This window comes from Scyliorhinus torazame, chromosome 15, assembly GCF_047496885.1.
Source record: "Scyliorhinus torazame isolate Kashiwa2021f chromosome 15, sScyTor2.1, whole genome shotgun sequence".
Taxonomy (NCBI): domain Eukaryota; kingdom Metazoa; phylum Chordata; class Chondrichthyes; order Carcharhiniformes; family Scyliorhinidae; genus Scyliorhinus; species Scyliorhinus torazame.
Genome location: NC_092721.1, coordinates 53,851,971 through 53,870,571, shown reverse-complemented (window position 1 = coordinate 53,870,571; position 18,601 = coordinate 53,851,971). Strand labels below are relative to the sequence as shown.

At 45.2% G+C, this 18,601-nt stretch overlaps 1 protein-coding gene across 9 annotated transcripts in view; it reads left to right on the top strand.

The window, feature by feature from the left end:
• The window catches only part of dzip1 (DAZ interacting zinc finger protein 1), a 646,334-nt gene that overhangs the window by 58,663 nt on the left and 569,070 nt on the right, over positions 1-18,601 (top strand). For all 9 annotated transcript variants that reach the window (XR_011935128.1, XR_011935127.1, XM_072476252.1 and 6 more), the window contains exons 3-4: positions 11,024-11,272; positions 16,327-16,870. Coding sequence is in view for 7 of the 9 variants with exons in the window: in XM_072476252.1 (XP_072332353.1) it covers positions 16,334-16,870 (537 nt within the window). In the remaining 2 variants the exon portion in view is untranslated. The remainder of the gene's footprint in view (positions 1-11,023; positions 11,273-16,326; positions 16,871-18,601) is intronic.

Genomic DNA, 18,601 nt, shown 5'->3' with positions numbered 1-18,601 from the left:
AACCTACCTCTGACATCTCCCCTATGCCTTCCTCCAATCACCTGAAAATTATGTCCTCTCGTGGCAGCCATTTCTACCCTGGGGAAAAGTCTCTGGCTATCCACTCTATCCATGCCTCTCATCACCTTGTACACCTCTATCAAGTCACCTCTCTTCCTTCATCGCTCCAATAAGAAAAGCCCTAGCTCCCTCAACCTTTCTTCATAAGACATGCCCTCCAGTCCAGGCAGTATTCTGGTAAGTCTCCTCTGCACCCTCTCCAAAGCATCCACATCTTTTCTATAATGAGGTGACACAATATTCCAAGTGTGGTCTAACCAGGGTTTTATAAAGCTGCAGCACAACCTCGCGGCTCTTAAACTCAATCCCCCTGTTAATGAAAGCCAACACACCAAACGCCTTCTTCACAACCCTATCAACCTGGGTGGCAACTTTGAGGGATCTATGTACGTGGACCCCAAGATCTCTCTGTTTCGCCATACTTCCAAGAATCCTGCCTTTAACCCTGTATTCAGCATTCAAATTTGACCTACCAAAATGAATCACTTCACATTTATCGAGGTTGAACTCCATCTGCCACTTCTCAACCCAGCTCTGTATCCTGTCAATGTCCTGTTGTAATCTGCAACAGCTCTCGACACTGTACAACTCCACCAACCTTCGTGTCATTGGCAAACTTGCTAACCCACCCTTCCACTTCCTCATTCAAGTCATTTCTAAAAACCACAAAGAGTGGAGGTGCCAAAACAGATCCCTGCGGGACACCACTGGTCACCGACCTCCAGGCGGAATACTTTCCATCCACTACCACTCCCTGTCTTCTTTCGGCCAGCCAATTCTGTATCCAGACAGCCAAATTTCCCAGTCTCCCATGCCCCCCGACTTTCTGAATGAGCCTACCATGGGGAACCTTATCAAATGCCTCACTGAAATCCATATACAGCACATCCACTGCCCGAACTTCATCAATGTGTCTCGTCACACCCTCAAAGAATTCAATGAGGCTTTTGAGGCATGACCTGCCCCTCACAAAGTCATGCTGACTATCTTTAATCAAACTTTGTTTTTCAAAATAATCATAAATCCTATCTCTCAGAATCCTTTCCAGTATTTTGCTCACCACAGACCTAAGACTGACTGGTCTGTGATTCCCAGGGATTTCCTTATTCACTTTCTTGAACAGGGGAACAACATTCGCCCCCAGTGGAGAGTGAGGACGCAAAGATCATCGCCAACGGCGCAGCAATCTCCTCCCTTTCTTCCTGTAGTAACCTTGGGTATATCCCGTCTGGTCCAGGGGACTTATCTATCCTGATGCTTTTCATAATTTCCAGCACATCCTCTTTCTTAATATCAATCTTTTCGAGCCTATTAACCTGGTTTACACTGTTCTCACGTGCAACAAAGTCCCTCTCTCTCGTGAATACTGAAGCAAAATATTCATTTAGGGCCTCCCCCATCTCCTCACACTCGAGGCACAAGTTCCCACCACTATCCCTGATCGGCCCTACTCTCACTCAGATCATCCTCTTATTTCTCATATCAGTGTAGAATGCCTTGGGGTTTTCCCTAATCCTTCCCAACAGGCAAGCACTAAATCCAATATGGCTTCCCCCCCCTAGTCGGCCTATCTACATATTGAGTCAGGAATCCTTCCTGGACACACCTGACAAAATCTGCTCCATCCAAACCATTTGCACTAAGGAGGTTCCAGTCAATATTAGGGAAGTTGAAGTCCCCCATGACCACGTCTCTGTTACTTCTGCACCTTTCCAAGATCTAATAATAATAATAATAATCGCTTATTGTCACAAGTAGGCTTCAATGAAGTTACTGTGAAAAGCCCCTAGTCACCACATTCCTGTTTGGGGAGGCCGGTACGGGAGATCTGCCGCTCAATCTGTTCTTCCATCTCTCTGCTGCTATTGGGGGGTCCATAGAAAACTCCCAATAAAGTGACTGCTCCTTTCTTGTTTCTGACTTCCACCCATACTGACTCAGTAGACTAACCCTCCTCGACTACCTCCTTTTCTGCAGCTGCGATGCACTCTCTAATTAATAGTGCCACTCCCCCTCCTCTTTTACCTCCCTCCATATTCTTCTGAAAACATCGAAACTCCAGATCATCTAACAATTATTCCTGTCCCTGTGAAATCCATGTCTCCACAATAAAAGACAAAGAACAAAGAAAAGTACAGCATAAGAACAGGCCCTTCGGCCCTCCAAGCCTGCGCTGTCCATGCTGCCCGTCTGAACTACAATCTTCTACACTTCCGGGGTCCATATCCCTCTATTCCCATCCTATTGATGTATTTTTCAATTTGCCCGTTAAACGTCACTATCGTCCCTGCTTCCACCACATCCTCCGGCAGTGAGTTCCAGGCACCCACTACCCTCTGTGTAAAAAAACAAAAACAAACTTGCCTCTCACCTCTCCTCTAATCCTTGCCCCTCGCACCTTAAACCTATGCCCCCTTGTAATTGACCCCTCTACCCTGGGGCAAAAGTCCCTCTGTCTATGCCCCTCATAATTAGGTAGACCTCTATCAGGTCACCCCTCAACCTCGTTCGTTCCAGTGAGAACAAACCAAGTTTATTCAACCTCTCCTCATAGCTAATGCCTTCCATTCCAGGCAACATCCTGGTAAATCTTTTCTACACCCTCTTCAAACCCTCCACATCCTTCAGATCTCACTGACTGTCAATACTCTTGAGGGTTCTACCATTCACTGCATATTCCCTACCTGTATTGAACCTTCCAAAATGCATTACCTCACATTTGTCCGGATTAAACTCCATCTGCCATCTCTCCGCCCAAGTCACCAAAAGATCTAAATCCTGCTGTTTCCTCTGACAGTCCTCATCGCTGTCTGCAATTCCACCAACCTTTGTGTCGTCCGCACACTTACTAATCAGACCAGTTACATTTTCCTCTAAATCATTTATATATACTACAAACAGCAAAAGTCCCAGCACTGATCCCTGCGGAACACCACTAGTCACAGCACTCCAATCAGAAAAGAACCCTTCCGCTGCTACTCTCTGCCTTCTATGACCTAGCCAGTTCTGTATCCATCTTGCCAGCTCACCTATGATCCCGTGTGACTTCACCTTTTGTACCAGTCTGCCATGAGGGACCTTGTCAAAGGCCTTACTGAAGTCCATATAGACAATATCCACTGCCCTACCTGCATCAATCATCTTTGTGACCTCCTCGAAAAACTCTTATCAAGTTAGTGAGACACAACCTCCCCTTCACAAAACCATGCTGCCTCTCGCTAATACATCCACTTGCTTCCAAATGGGAGTAGATCCTGTCTCTAAGAATTCTCTCCAGTAATTTCCCTACCACTGACGTAAGGCTCACCGGCCTGTAGTTCCCTGGATTATCTTTGCTACCCTTCTTAAACAAAGGAACAATATTAGCTATTCTCCAATCCTCCGGGATATCACCTGAAGACAGTGAGGATCCAAAGATTTCTGTCAAGGCCTCAGCAATTTCCTCTCTTGCCTCCTTCAGTATTCTGGGGTAGATCCCATCAGGCCTTGGGGACTTATCCACCTTAATATTTTTCAAGACGCCCAACACCTCGTCTTTTTGGATCTCAATGTGACCCAGGCTATCTACGCACCCTTCTCCAGACTCAACATCCACCAACCCCTTCTGAATACTGATGCAAAGTATTCATTTAGTACCTCGCCCATTTCCTCTGGCTCCACACATAGATTCCCTCCCCTGTCTTTCAGTGGGCCAACTCTTACCCTGGCCACCCTCTTGCTTTTTATGTACGTGTAAAAAACCTTGGGATTTTCCTTAACCCTATTTGCCAATGACTTTTCATGACCCCTTTCAGACTTCATCTGTTCCCAGCCTTCATGCCCTGACAAATGCCTCCTTTTTCTTTTTGACGAGACCTACAATATCTCTCGTTATCCAAGATTCCCGAAATTTGCCATGTTTATCCTTCTTCCTCACAGGAACATGCCGGTCCTGAATTCCTTTCAACTGACCTGTGAAAGCCTCCCACATGTCAGATGTTGATTTACCCTCAAACATTTGCTCCCAATCTAGGTTTTTCAGTTCCCGACTAATATTGTTATAATTAGCCTTTGTTACGGTATGGGGAGCACACGGCCCACTCTACAGGTATGGTACAGCAGAAATGGACGAGTATTTTTTAAAACAAACAATGTTTATTCTATGAACTCAAGTTAACCTTTTTAAAACAACAGTGAATATCTTAGCAACCATTAATTCAAATACACCCCCCAAAGAATACAACCTGTACGTTGTTCTTTTTACATCTAAAAGACCTAACAAACCTCTAAACAGAAGCACATCAGGGTGTACATTCAATACTGAAAACATTTATCATTCTGAATTCACCAAATGATTAAGATAGTCTTTGGATGGCAGACTTCAGATGCAGCTCACTGAAAAACACAGACACACCCAAACTTTTTCTCAAAACTGAAACTAAAAAGCAGACGTAGAGCTCAGCTCCACTGACACTCTGACATCATTCCAATAACATGAGCAGCTCCATTTCTTAAAGGTACATTTCTTAAACACCCATTTCTTAAAGGTACTCTCACATGACACCTTTCCCCAATTTAGTACATTTACCCTAGGTCCTTGTCCACCAACACTTTAAAACTTAATGAACTATGGTCACTGTTCCAGAAATGCTCCCCTACTGACACTTCTACCACTTGGCCGGGCTCATTCCCCAATATCAGGTCCAGCATAGTTTCTCTAGTTGGAAAATCTACATGTTTTAAGAGTTACATGAGTATAAGAATTGGCAAGTCATGTTGCAGCTGTATAGAACCTTAGTTAGGCCACACTTGGAGTATAGTGTTCAATTCTGGTCGCCACACTACCAGAAGGATGTGGAGGCTTTAGAGAGGGTGCAGAAGAGATTTACCAGAATGTTGCCTGGTATGGAGGGCATAAGCTATGAGGAGCGATTGAATAAACTCGGTTTGTTCTCACTGGAACGAAGGAGGTTGAGGGGCGACCTGATAGAGGTATACAAAATTATGAGGGGCATAGACAGAGTGGATAGTCAGAGGCTTTTCCCCAGGGTAGAGGGGTCAATTACTAGGGGGCATAGGTTTAAGGTGAGAGGGGCAAGGTTTAGAGTAGATGTACGAGGCAAGTTTTTTACGCAGAGGGTAGTGGGTGCCTGGAACTCACTACCGGAGGAGGTAGTGGAAGCAGGGACGATAGGGACATTTAAGGGGCATCTTGACAAATATATGAATAGGATGGGAATAGAAGGATACGGACCCAGGAAGTGTAGAAGATTGTAGTTTAGTCGGGCAGTATGGTCGGCACGGGCTTGGAGGGCCGAAGGGCCTGTTCCTGTGCTGTACATTTCTTTGTTCTTTGTTGTTGTTCTCCTGGAAGCTGCCCCATCTAAGCCCCGAGCACTAAGTGAGTCCCAGTCAATATTGGGGCTGTTAAAGTCTTCCATCACAATAACCCTGTTGCTTTTACTCCTTTCCAAAATCTGTCTATCTATCTGCTCCTCTATCTCCCGCTGGCTGTTGGGAGGCCTGTAGTAAACACCCAACTGCACCTTTCTTATTCCTGATCTCTACCCATATTGTCTCTCTGCCCTCTGAGTTGTCCTCCTGCAGTACTCATCTCTCTGCCTGCACCTTGGATGTGACCACATCTATATAACTGCTATCTATGACGCTTTCCGCCACCTGCATGTTCCTAAATGCACCCAACTGCTGCTTCAACCAAACTATGTGGTCTGTGAAGAGCCCCAGTTGGGTGCACTTTCTGCAGATGTAGCCACCCGGGACACTGGAAGCCTCCCGGACCTGCCACATCTCACAGTCAGAGCACTGCACCCTCTAATTGACATTGTGTTAACTAATTAATAAATTAAAATAAAAAATACATTTCAAAAAAGTTACTGTTAACTATATGTTTCCTAGCACTAGAATTCTACTATAAATGTAAATGCTAAATACTGTACTCTCCGGTCTCTGGCTTAGATACCCCTCTAAATTATGATTAAGTAATTAATTAATTATGTTTAATTAGTTTAACAATGTTTAATTTTTAAATTTGGCTGGTAGGGAATCTGCACTAATCAGGTCACAGCTATCCTGTGACGTCACTTTTCAGCTTAATTTTTTCCCCAGCCGGAACACTCCGGATATCACCTGCTTCCCAAGCTGCACTCCGACTCACTCTCTCTCTCCTGCTCCCAGAAATGAAGGCCGCTGGAACCTGGAGGTAAGTTTATCACCTACCTGTTCCCAAGCTGCACTCTGCGGAACTCTCTCTCTCTCCCGCTCCCGGTAATGGGCAGCACGGTAGCATTGTGGATAGCACAATTGCTTCACAGCTCTAGGGTCCCAGGTTCGATTCCGGCTTGGGTCACTGTCTGTGCGGAGTCTGCACATCCTCCCCGTGTGTGCGTGGGTTTCCTCCGGGTGCTCGGTTTCCTCCCACAGTCCAAAGATGTGCAGGTTAGGTGGATTGGCCATGATCAATTAGCCTTGGTGTCCAAAATTGCCCTTCGTGTTGGATGGGGTTGGGGTTATGGGGATAGGGTGGAGGTGTTGACCTTGGGTAGGGTGCTCTTTCCAAGAGCCGGTGCAGACTCGATGGGCTGAATGGCCTCCTTCTGCACTGTAAATTCTATTAAAAAAATAACATTTCTACAACATCGTCGTTCCAAGTACTGATCCATGCTCTTAAGTTCATCTCCCTTATTTCTAACACTCCTTGCATTGAAACAGACACACTTTAATCCATCCCGCTGAGTGCAACTTTACCCTATCAACTGTCTATCCTTCCTCACAGACTCAATGCATACTATTTCTGCCTGTTCAACAGCTACCCTATCATCTGATCCGTAACTCTGCTTCCCATCCCCCTGCAAACTAGTTTAAACCCTCCCAAAGAGCTGTAGCAAACCACCCGTCCAGGATATTGGTGCCCCTCCAATTAGGTGCAACTCGTCCTTCATGTACAGGTCCCACTTCCCCAGAAGATATCCCAATGATTTACATATAAAGCCTTCCCTCCTGATGTTTAAATGAATAGAACAATTGGTCTGCGTTTACTTAATCAATCCCGTTTAGTATTTTATATATCTCGATCAGGTCCCTTCTCATCCTTCTAAACTCCTCATATGTCAGGCCTTTCATCCTTGGTATCAATCCGGTGAACCTCCTCTGAACTGCCTCCAATGCCACCACATCCTTCCTCAAATACGGAGACCAAAACTGCACACCACAACGAGAAGGATTGGCAAGCCGCACATGGGGATACCCCTCACTGGAGGGTAGATGGAGTAAGTTCCTTGTTAGAGAGCGAAGGGAGCTCAAAGAGGAAATCAATACAGACATTAAAACGGCACTCAAGGTGGCGGTCGCGGAGGCACTGGCCACCATGTAGGTGACCCTGGACCAGGCACCCACTACTCTCTCTGCGTGAAACACTTACCCCGCATATCTCCCTTAAACTTTCACCCTCTCACCTTGAACCTGTGCCCCCTTGTAATTGATACTTCCACCCTTGGAAAAAGCCTCTGACTATCTAACTTTTCTATGTCTCTCATAATTTTATAGACTTCTATCTCCGCTCAGTGCAATATACCTTGATAAATATTTATCGGGTACCTATCCTAGTCTTCTGAGCCCTTTACACCAGAGTGAAATTTCAGTGTTCATTTTATTCAAATATTTAAGATATTAAAGAATTTACACAAAATAATTGTCAATGGAATCATATCTCTGCTCCCCTGTTGCCCCCAAGTTTCTGGGGGCATTGCCAGGGAATTGAACTGGGACCTGGGCTTGTATTTGGAGCTGGACCAGTTTTGTAATAGGTGCAGGCACACCTCATTGTTACAAAAGGGAACAGAGATGCTCACCTTCCTGTAAACGTTCGTGTTCCAGTTCCCATGTGGCACCCAGATGTAAGGCTTCCACCAAGTTGTTTTAAGGCTTGTGTTGAGAGTCTACTCAGTGCTAAGCTGATGTATATTTATTCATCTCCATGACTGTTTTCCACCTTTGCATTGAATATACAGCACGGATACAGGCCATTAGCCCAACCAGGCAATCCCAGCTGGCACTTATGCTCCATTTGAGCCTCCTTCCACTTTTTCTCATCTAAATCTATCATTGTAACCCTCTATTTCTTTCCCCCTCTTTAACTTGTCTAGCTCTCCAGATATGCCCCTAAATTAATTGTTTGTGCCACTCCTTGTGCGTTTCACATTCTCAGTGTTTGGTAAAGAAGTTTCTTCTGAATTCCCGAATGGATTTCCTGGAATATTGATAGCCTTCTCCACATTTAAATCTAAAATATATTGGACCCATGCGTATTTTGTAAGTTACCAAAAACATCTTAATATTGCAGACTATGCTCTACCTTGCAGATATTTTATAGTTGTTGCAGGACTGTCATTACTTTAGCAGTATGCTGATTTCATTTTGTGCTGTCTAATGTGAAGTTAAAAACTCACCACCATTCTTAGAACTCCCCCGAGACCAAAAAGGGTCGATATTCTAAATGGTGAACAGGGATTCTCACTCCCCGACTCCTGTGCAGGCTTCAGTGGGTGCTATTCAGGTCAAACTATGTTTTCAAGTTATCCCCCGGTATAACCCATGCCTTCACAGAAGAATTTTACCTACTTGCCCCTTAGTAGCATTGATATCCTGGGTCCTGCGTTGCTAAGTAAGTAAAGTAGGCTAATAACCACTGTTTTAGGTTAAAACTGTTAAGTTATTTTATTATTACTTTTTTTTTCCTTTTAAAAGATGCAATCACTGTCTTTACAGAAAAGTAAAAAGATCTTGCTTCTGGATCCTTCTGGTTGGTTGAAGGGACCTTCAGGCCCAACTTGACAATCAGTCTTATTTTTAAAATCTGGTCTTCTTTAGATGTATTCGCTGGTGAGCTCGGTTGCTATGTCCTATCTTTCCCATGTACCAAGCTGTGAGAGCTGGCTCTGCTGGCTGTCCCCATTCTTCGGGTTTATATATTTTTCTAACAGTTATTAAGTTTTTATGACTTTATTGTAAAGTAACTTTTATTTCACTTGGATTGTGAAAGGTACCTTTAATCTGAAATTTTCTAACACGACTAAGTATTCATTATGGGCATGGCCTCAGCCCTCAGATTTGATTACATTGTCCTTTGTGATGTTTAAAATGCTTTGATTTCAAGAGGGGTGTGAATCTTGGTCCCTGTCATTTCTATAGTTTTATTTTCCAATTGTGTCCCCAGCTCATAATTTTGACTTTGATTTTAGCTTTAAATTATGTTTCTCATAGACTGATAGTCTCCAATTTTCTTTTATTTTACCTGATGTCAGCAGAATTTCACACCTATATATTTGCCTCCCGAGTCATTCTTTTACTTCAATGAAGGTGTGAATCATTGCTTTTAGTGTAATGCTAAAAACCCACTTGGTTATAACTTGAAAGGTTTACGTTTATCACCTCGCTCAACTGAAACCCTGACCCAAGCATTTCCCAGATGCTTACTAAGATAGTTACTTTCAATGAAGGTGTGAACCATTGTTTTTAGCTTCATATAAAAATACTGTGTGTTTGCTAAGCCTGTTTGGGAGAAAGAATCTGCATTTTATAATCCTGCTCTTTGCAGCTGGATTTTGTTTGATCTTTGTGTGATCTTTCCCTACATTCTCTCATGTTTCTTAAATCAGGTATTGCCAGACTTCCATGTTTCAAATGATGCATCTTTCCATATTATCAATTACAAATGAGAACGGAATCATTGGTAATCTAATTGTGCGAGACCCCTTGGAAATGTCCGACCATAATATGATAGAATTTTTCATCAAGGAGAGTGAAGTAGTTTAGAAATCAGCAAAGAAGGTGAAGTAGTTGATTCTGCGACAACGGTCCTGAATCTTATTAAAGGAAACTACGATGGTATGAGGCGCGAGTTGGCTATGATAGATTGGAAAATGCTACTTAAAAGGATGATAGTGGATAGGCAATGGCAAACATTCAAGAGCACATGGATGAACTGCAACAATTGTTCATTCCTGTCGTGCACAAAAGTAAAACAGGAAAGGTGGCTAATTCATGGCTTACAAGACAAATTAGAGATAATATTCGATCCAAGGAAGAAGCATACAAATTGGCCAAGAAAAACAACATGTCTGAGGATTGGGAGCAGTTGAGAATTCAGCAAAGAAGGACCAAGGAATTGATTAAGAACGGGAAAATAGAGTACGAAAGTAAGCTTGCAGGGAACATAGAAGCTGATTGTAAAAGTTTCTTTAGGTATGCATCCACTATTTCTAGAGCCACTTCCTTAAGTACTCTGGGACGTCGATTATCAGGCCTTGGGGATTTATCAGCTTTCAATCCCATCAACTTCCCCAACACCATTTCTCTACTAATATTGATATCCTTCAGTTCCTCCCTCTCACTAAACCCTACGTTCCCCAACATTTCTGGTAATTGATTTGTGTCCTCATTTGAGAAGACAGAACCAAAGTATGTGTTTAGTTGCTCAGCCATTTCTTTCCCCCTATTATACATTCCCCTGTTTTTGACTGTAATAAGGGAAAAGATCAGCCATGATCATAATGATTGGCGGAGTGGGCTTGAAGGGCCAAATGCCCCCCTGCTCCTATTTTCTATTCAGTGGTTCTGCCTTTGTTGAGCTCATTTTGATTCCAGCTGTATTAGGATTATAGCACACTTAAATTCGAATGTAACTGAATTTTGTGTTCCTTCTTCATAAGGATAATTAATATTGAATTAATATTGTTAGGTGGGGTAATGTGGATATAGTGGGGGAGTGGGCGGAGGAAATGTGCTTTTTCAGAGGGTCGGAGCAGACTCGATGGGCCGAATGTCCTTCTGCACTGTAGTATTTATATGGTTCAATGTTCTTATTTTCTGCTTTACAGCTCTTAGTTGTTTAATTTTCTGTTGTTCTGTTCTGTGTCGGACTGTAATTTTATTCTGTTTAATTGGTCCTGCTTCTTTACTGTTGCAGTGGTTTGTAGCTGATAGTGTCCTTCCTGGTTACTATGACGATGGGACTGACAACCTGTCAGATTGCCGAACAACACGAAGGAGAGAGAGGAATGTCAGATGAAGATATCTGCTGCAGCAATAGATCTTTGTAGCCTTAGAAGTCTCATCAATAATCGCTACGAAAGAGCATTTTCATGACAATACAACAAGGAAATTCAGATATGTAAAACACTAGGAAGTGTGCCATTAACCACATTGCATATGACATGTGAGTGATTGCACCTTACAGTTACATATTATGTCTCGTGTTGGTTTTTATTTTTTTAGCAATACTTGAATTAATTCATATTCAATTCAAGGTCAAAGTGTAATGGTCCAATGCTTTTAAAAAAAAAAAAAAAAATCTATCAATAATTTAGCCATTCGAACTTACGGTGGCGGCCATGGAGGAGTAGGTCGCACATTCGATAGCTCCCACCTGTAACGGACTTTTGGACCTTTTCCCCCCGACTTTTCTTGGATATTATTGGATAAATCGGTGAACTGTGCTACAGTAAGGAGGATACCCTCTCTGGTGTATGGAGAATTGGACCAGAAGTGGCCGTGTGAAACTACTCAGTCTTGGTAGTGAGAAGCAAACGGAGCTGTTATCGCGGGACAGCATGGCGGAGGGCAAGGGCCAAGGAGAGACGGCACAGTGGTCGATGGAGCAGCTGGTGAAATATTTTGAGGCTTGCTTCGCCAAGCTGAAAAAGGATACGCTGGACCCGATCAAGGCTTCGATTGATCAAGTAGTCTTCAATCAGGAGACCCAGGGGAAAGCGATACAGGAGATCGAACAAAGGTTATCCGAACAGGAGGAATATAACCGTGCTGGAAAACAAGGTGGAGGTGGTGGACGACCGCCAGAAGAGGATGCAGGAGAAGCTGGAGGACCTGGAGAATAGGTCCAGGAGGCAGAACCTCAGAATTGTTGGCCTGAGAACTGTGAGTTGCGTATTTATTGGGACCTGGGGGTGGAGTTGGCCAAGAGACGGGCTGGGTTCAATTGGGCAAAGGCGGCCCTCTTCAAGAAGGGGGTGAATTTTGGGATGCTGTACCCAGTTGTGGGTTACGCACGAGGAACGGGACTTTTATTTGGAGACGCCGGACGATGTATGGACATTCATTAAAGAAAAGAAGCTGGAGACGATTTAAAGACATTTAAACTGCGGAGAAGTTTTGTAGCGGTGGTTCGTAATACTGTACTGTTTAAAAAATTTTTTTTTAAAGATTTTATGTCATTCTGGGTGAGATAATGGGCTCTGGTGATGGTTGGAGAGTGCTTTGTCTTGCAGGGATTTGATGCGGGGGGGAGGGGGTCTTGAAGTCAGAGCTTTTTTTCGAGAGACTGGGTTTTGTTTTAAGTGATTGTCTCTTCACTGGTTTATGTTAATTTCTTCTTTTGTTTTGTTGCTGTTTACTTACTAGGGAATGTGATGCTGTTAAAAAGTTTATTCATGTGGGGGAGAGGTTCAAACAATGGGGAGACAGACTGTTTGGCTCCAGGGTTATCGGGGTCAGCATGGATCAGCTGACTCTCGGAAGCGCAGTGAGGGGTGAGCAAGTGTTAAGCTGGTACTTGACCTGGGGGATGAGGTTTCTGGTGCTGCTGTGGGGGGGGGGGGGGGGCTGCTTTGCTGACGGGAGGGACTATTATCGGGGAATAAATGGGAGGTTGGGAATGGCTGCTGCTCATGGGGGTACTCGGGGAAGCGGTGGGCCCGGGCTCGGGGCTGGCCTAAAAAGGGTGATGGCTAGTCGGCAGGGGGGCGCGGGTGGAAGCCCCCCGTCCAGACTGATTACGTGGAACGTGAGAGGACTGAATGGGCCGGTCAAGAGGGCTCGCATGTTCGCGCATCTAAGGGAGCTGAAGGCAGATGTGGCAATGCTACAAGGGACACATCTAAAGGTCATAGAGCAGACAAGATTGAGGAAGGGATGGGTTAGCCAGGTGTTCCACTCAGGGCTGGACTCAGACCAGGAGGGTAGCAATTTTGATTAGTAAGCGAGTGGCATTTGAGGCTGGGAGAATCGTGTCAGATAAGGGGGATAGGTACATAATGGTGAGTGATAGGTTGGAGGGTGTATGAGTGGTGCTCGTGAACATATATGCTCCGAACTGGGATAACGTGGAATTTATGAGGCATGTGCTAGGTAAGATCCCGGACTTAGAGTCACATAACCTGATCATGGGGGGGTACTTTAAGACGGTCATTGGTCTGGATTTGGACCGGTCAATATCCAGGTCAGGGAGGAAGCCGTCTGTGGCAAAGGAATTGAAGGGCTTTATGGTACAGATGGGGGGTATAGACCCATGGAGGTTTACACGGCTGAGTGCGAAGGAGTTTTCTTTTTTTTCTCGCGTCCATAAAGTTTGCTCTCGTATTGACTTTTTTGTTCTGAGCAGGGCGCTAGTACCGAAGGTGGCGGGGACGGAATACTCTGCAATTGTAGTGTCGGATCATGCCCCACATTAGGTGGATTTGCGGGTTAGTGAGGCGAGAGGGCAACGCCCGTTATGGAGACAGGATGTGGGGTTGCTAGCGGATGAAGCAGTCTGCGGGCAGATGAATAAGTCCATCCAGAACTACCTGGAGACAAATGACATGGGAGAGGTATCTGCAGCGACGGTTTGGGAAGCTCTGAAGACAGTTAGTTGTTAGAGGGGAACTCATTTTGATTTGGTCCCACAGGGAAAAGGGGGAACGGGCGGAGAGGGAGAGATTAGTGGAGGAGATACTCCGTGTGGACAGGAGATTCGCGGAGGCCCTGGACGCGGGCTCCTGAGGGAGCGGCGGAAGTTACAAGCGGAGTTTGAGTTGTTGACCGCAGGGAAAGCAGTGGAACAGCTGAGGAAGGTAAAGGGGGCGGTTTATGAGTACGGGGAAAAGGCGAGTAAGATGTTGGCACAACAGCTTAGGAAGAGAGAGGCGACCAGGGAGATTGATAGAATGAAGAATAGGGATGGCAATTGTACCCAGGGGGGGGTGAATGATGTTTTTAAAGAATTTTATAGTAAATTGTATGAGTCGGAACCCCCGGCTGGAGTGGAGGGGATGAGGCAATTTCTGGATCAGTTGAGGTTTCCGACGGTGGAGGAGGACCTGGTGGAGGGGCTGGTGGCCCTGATTGAGATAGAGGAAATTATCAAGGGGCTGGAGGGCATGCAGTCGGGCAAGGCCCCGGGGCCTGACGGCTACCTGGTGGAATTTTATAAGAAGTTCTCTGAGATATTGAGCCCACTGCTGGTGAGGACATTTAACGAGGTTAGAGAGAAGGGAATCCCCGTTACTGTTTGCTCTAGCTATAGAGCCACTGGCCATGGCGTTAAGAGCTTCGAGGAACTGGCAGGGGCTGGTTCGGAGGGGTTGGAGCACCGGGTCTTGCTCGACCCGGATGATTTGCTTTTGTACATTTCGGACCCGTTGGAGGGGATGGGGGAGGTTATGCGGATCTTGGGGGAATTTGGCAGTTTTTCGGGGTATAAATTGAACATGGGGAAGAGCGAGATGTTCGTGATTCAGGCTAGAGAGCAGGAGGAGAGACGGGGAGAGCTGCCGCTTAGAATGGTGGGGAAGAGCTTTCGCTATCTGGGAATCCAGGTGGCTCGGAAATGGGAGGCACTGCGTAAGCTTAATCTATCCCGGTTGGTAGAGCAAATGGAAGGGGACTTGAAGAGATGGGACATGCTCCCACTATCTCTGGCGGGGAGGGTACAGACTGTGAAAATGACGGTCCTACCCAGATTTCTGTTTGTCTTTCAGTGCCTCACCATCTTCATCCCTAAGGCCTTTTTCAAGCGGGTGAACAAGATCATTTCTGGCTTTGTGTGGGCGAATAAAACCCCGCGGGTGAAGAGAATGTTGTTGGAGCGCAGTCGGGGGGAGGATGAGTTGGCGCTGCCGAACTTCTGCAACTGCTACTGGGCGGCTAATATAGCAATGATTAGGAAGTGGGTAATGGGAGAGGGGTCGGCATGGGAGCAGTTGGAGGCGGTGTCATGTAAAGGCACCAGTCTGGGAGCATTGGTAACAGCACCTCTGCCGTTCTCACCAGCCCGATACTCCACCAGTCCGGTGGTAGTGGCAGCACTGAGGATCTGGGGGCAATGGAGGAGGTATAAGAAGGTGGAGGGTGCGTCGGTCTGGACCCCGATTTGTAACAATCACAGGTTTGTACCGGGCAGGCTGGATGGCAGGTTCCAGAGCTGGCGGAGGGCAGGAATTAGAAGGATGGGGGATTTGTTTATAGACTGGAGCTTTCACAGCTTGAAGGCGCTGAAGGATAAATTTAAACTGCCGCCAGGGAATGGTTTTGGATATTTGCAAGTGCGAGACTTCCTGAGAAAACAGGTGTTGGCCTTTCCGCTGCTGCCGCCACGGGGGATACAGAATAGAGTAGTTTCTGGTACCTGGGTGGGGGAGGGGAAGGTGTCGGATATCTACCAGGAGCTGTTGGAGACGGAGGAAACCCCGGTGGAGGATCTCAAGGGCAAGTGGGAGGATGAGCTAGAAGGACAGTTAGAGGCGGGGCTATGGGCGGACGCCCTAAGCAGGGTCCTCTTCCTCATGTGCCAGGTTTAGCCTAATACAATTTAAGGTGGTCCACCGGGCACACATGACGGTGGCGAGGATGAGCAAGTTTTTCGGGGTAGAAGATAGATGTGCGAGGTACGCGGGAACCCCAGCAAATCATGTCCACATGTTCTGGGCATGCCTGAAGCTCAGAGGGTTTTGGCAGGGGTTTGCGAAGGCAATGTCCACGGTGCTAGATACACGGGTGGTGCCGAGTCCGAAGGTAGCGATCTTGGAGTGTCAGAAGATCCGGGAGTTCAGGGAGTGAAAGAGGCCGATGTCCTGGCCTTTGCCTCCCTGGTAGCCTGGAGACGGGTCCTTTTAATGTGGAGGGACTCTAAGCCCCCGAGTGTAGAGACCTGGGTTAGTGACATGGCTGGGTTTCTCAGTCTTGAGAAAAGAAAATTTGCCTTAAAAGGGTCAATGATGGGGTTCTCTCGGAGGTGGCAGCCGTTTGTCGACATTCTCGGGGAAAATTAAAATGTCGGCAGAAGCAGCATTCTGAAGGGGCGGGGGAAGTGCGGGTGGATAGGTGTTAGATGGTTGAGGTGTGTGAAGATTGGGTCGGGTGGGGAAATGCTTATTTTACCATGTTCATGGTATTGTTTTTGTTATTATTATAAAAAGTTTGCAAATATCTTAAAAATATTTAAAATAAAAAAATAATTTAGCCATTCAATGTTTCTGACCCTTTTCTCATCTCAAGTTTTAGGATGTGGTTGACTGGGATATCGGCTGTGCCTCTTCCCCTCAATTCGCTTTCAGACACCACCTCACCGTCATCATTAACAGCAGGTGTGCGTGGAGGTCAGCTTCCCCTCTTTAAGTTCAAAAAACGACATGAAACTATCAACTGGAGACGCATTGGTGCCATCGATGTGGACAGAGTAGCCAACGAACTGGATTTTGCTACTTTGCAGGAAAATATAATGAGTATCACCTTTTGCAACCTAGATCCTGAAAAATGCCCTTATTGTCAAAACCCGCTGGATCCCACCCTGCTGAAATTTTTCAAATTAGCACAACTCACCATAGAGTATCTTCTTCATTCTCAGGAATATCTTACATCTAATTTGCAGATGTATGAAGAAAAATTGCAGACATCAGAATTTGGAAATGAGGAATTGAAAAAGGAACTTTCCCAATTAGCCGATGTGATGAAGTCTCAGAAAGAGGAATGTAAACGCAGGAAGCAGATAATTTCTACTCAACAGTTGATGATCCAGTCTGGCACTAATAATTATCATAAGGTATGAGATGTGTAAGAAACTGAATTCAGTCAATTTAAAATCATAAGAGCTCTCATTGTTATAAGCCAGGTTATAAACATTGTTATAACATGTTTATGTTGAGGAGGTTCTGAAATCTAAGATGTGATACACAACAGGTTAAATCTTAAATTTGAAAGATAATCATCTTTTAATATAGCTCAGCTTTTGTTTACTAGCATCATCAGTGTGAGGGTAGGCCGACCAGATGAAATGAAACGACCAGATGGTGACTGGATATTTCCTTTCCCCTTTATAATCCAGATTTAGATGAAAAAAACAATGATCAGCAGTTAGGTTTTTATTTAATAATTTCTGTCTGTTTTATTTATGTGCTGGAGTGGCAGCTCCAGTGCCCTTGAGTTGCATGTCTGAAAATAGAAATGGCTACTCACCCCCTCAGTTGCCCTCAGCAGCCTTTGTGTCAACTTCACGCTTTTAGAAATGAGCGATAATCAACACCTGGGTGATTTCTCGCCGGGGAGCCGGTTAATTCCCGAGAGGCAATTACATTCGATTTTAATTTCGCTAATGAGATGGAAATTGATGCAGATTGGAGCAATGATATGCTCGCCATATTTGGGTGAGATCCGGGACTCGCCATCGGCAGCGGGTAGGTTCGATGGCCAACTGATCCATGCTGACCCTTCCTGCTATTAAATGGGCGTACTCAGATCCACACTGGGCGGAGGTTAAATCATGCCCACAATGTTTGTGTGTGACAGAGTGTGTGTGTGTGTATATGAGAGACCAGAGTGTGTGTGAACGACCAGAGTGAGTGTGTATGAAATTCAGAATGTCTGTGTGAAAAAGAGACTGTGTGTGTGTGAATCATTACAATCACGGATCAGACCACGGATCAGTGGCTAGGATACTGGACAGAAACACAATATTTTAATTTAATTTTGTAAGACTGTGAGGAAAGGATACCTCGCTCCAGGAGGGATTCCACAAAATATATAGATTTGGTATATTGAAACAAACTTTTTTACTAACACCGTATTAAAATAACTTTAACATCATACCAGAAAATAATTTACAATGACCCCTTAAACAATGCTAATTAATACAGTGAATGCAGTACCCCTTAACAGCTATCTTTATTCCTACTCCAACAACAGCTCTCATTCCACTGTTAAATACAGTTAGCCCTCAGGAAATCTGCTTTACAGAGACTGTTTTAAAGAAAAAGCCTGAATCTTTTCAGAACCATGCAGAACCTCTAGCTGCATTTCCTCAGAAGATGCTGAAGCTTGTTTCAGCTCACCTTCTAATCACACTATTCTGAATGATTTAGAAAGAACCTGCTCATTCATCTACAGACATATCTTTTAACTGAACAAAGATAGTCCGAGAGATCTACAGCAGACCCATCACATCTGCGCCAGTCAAAAAACAGTCACCTGACTATTCTAATCCCATTTCCCAGGACTTGGCCCATTGCTTTGTATGCCTTGGCATTACAAGTGCACATCTAAATACTTTTTAAATGTTATGAGGGTCTCCGGCTCCATGGGGGGCACGGTAAGACAGTGGTTAGCACAGTTGCTTCACAGCTCCAGGGTCCCAGATTCGATTCCCGGCTTGGGTCACTGGCTGTGCGGAGTTTGCACTTTCTCCCCGTGTCTGCGTGGGTTTCCTCCGGGTGCTCCAGTTTCCTCGAATAGTTCAAAGATGTGCAAGTTAGGTGGATTGGCCATGCTAAATTGCCCT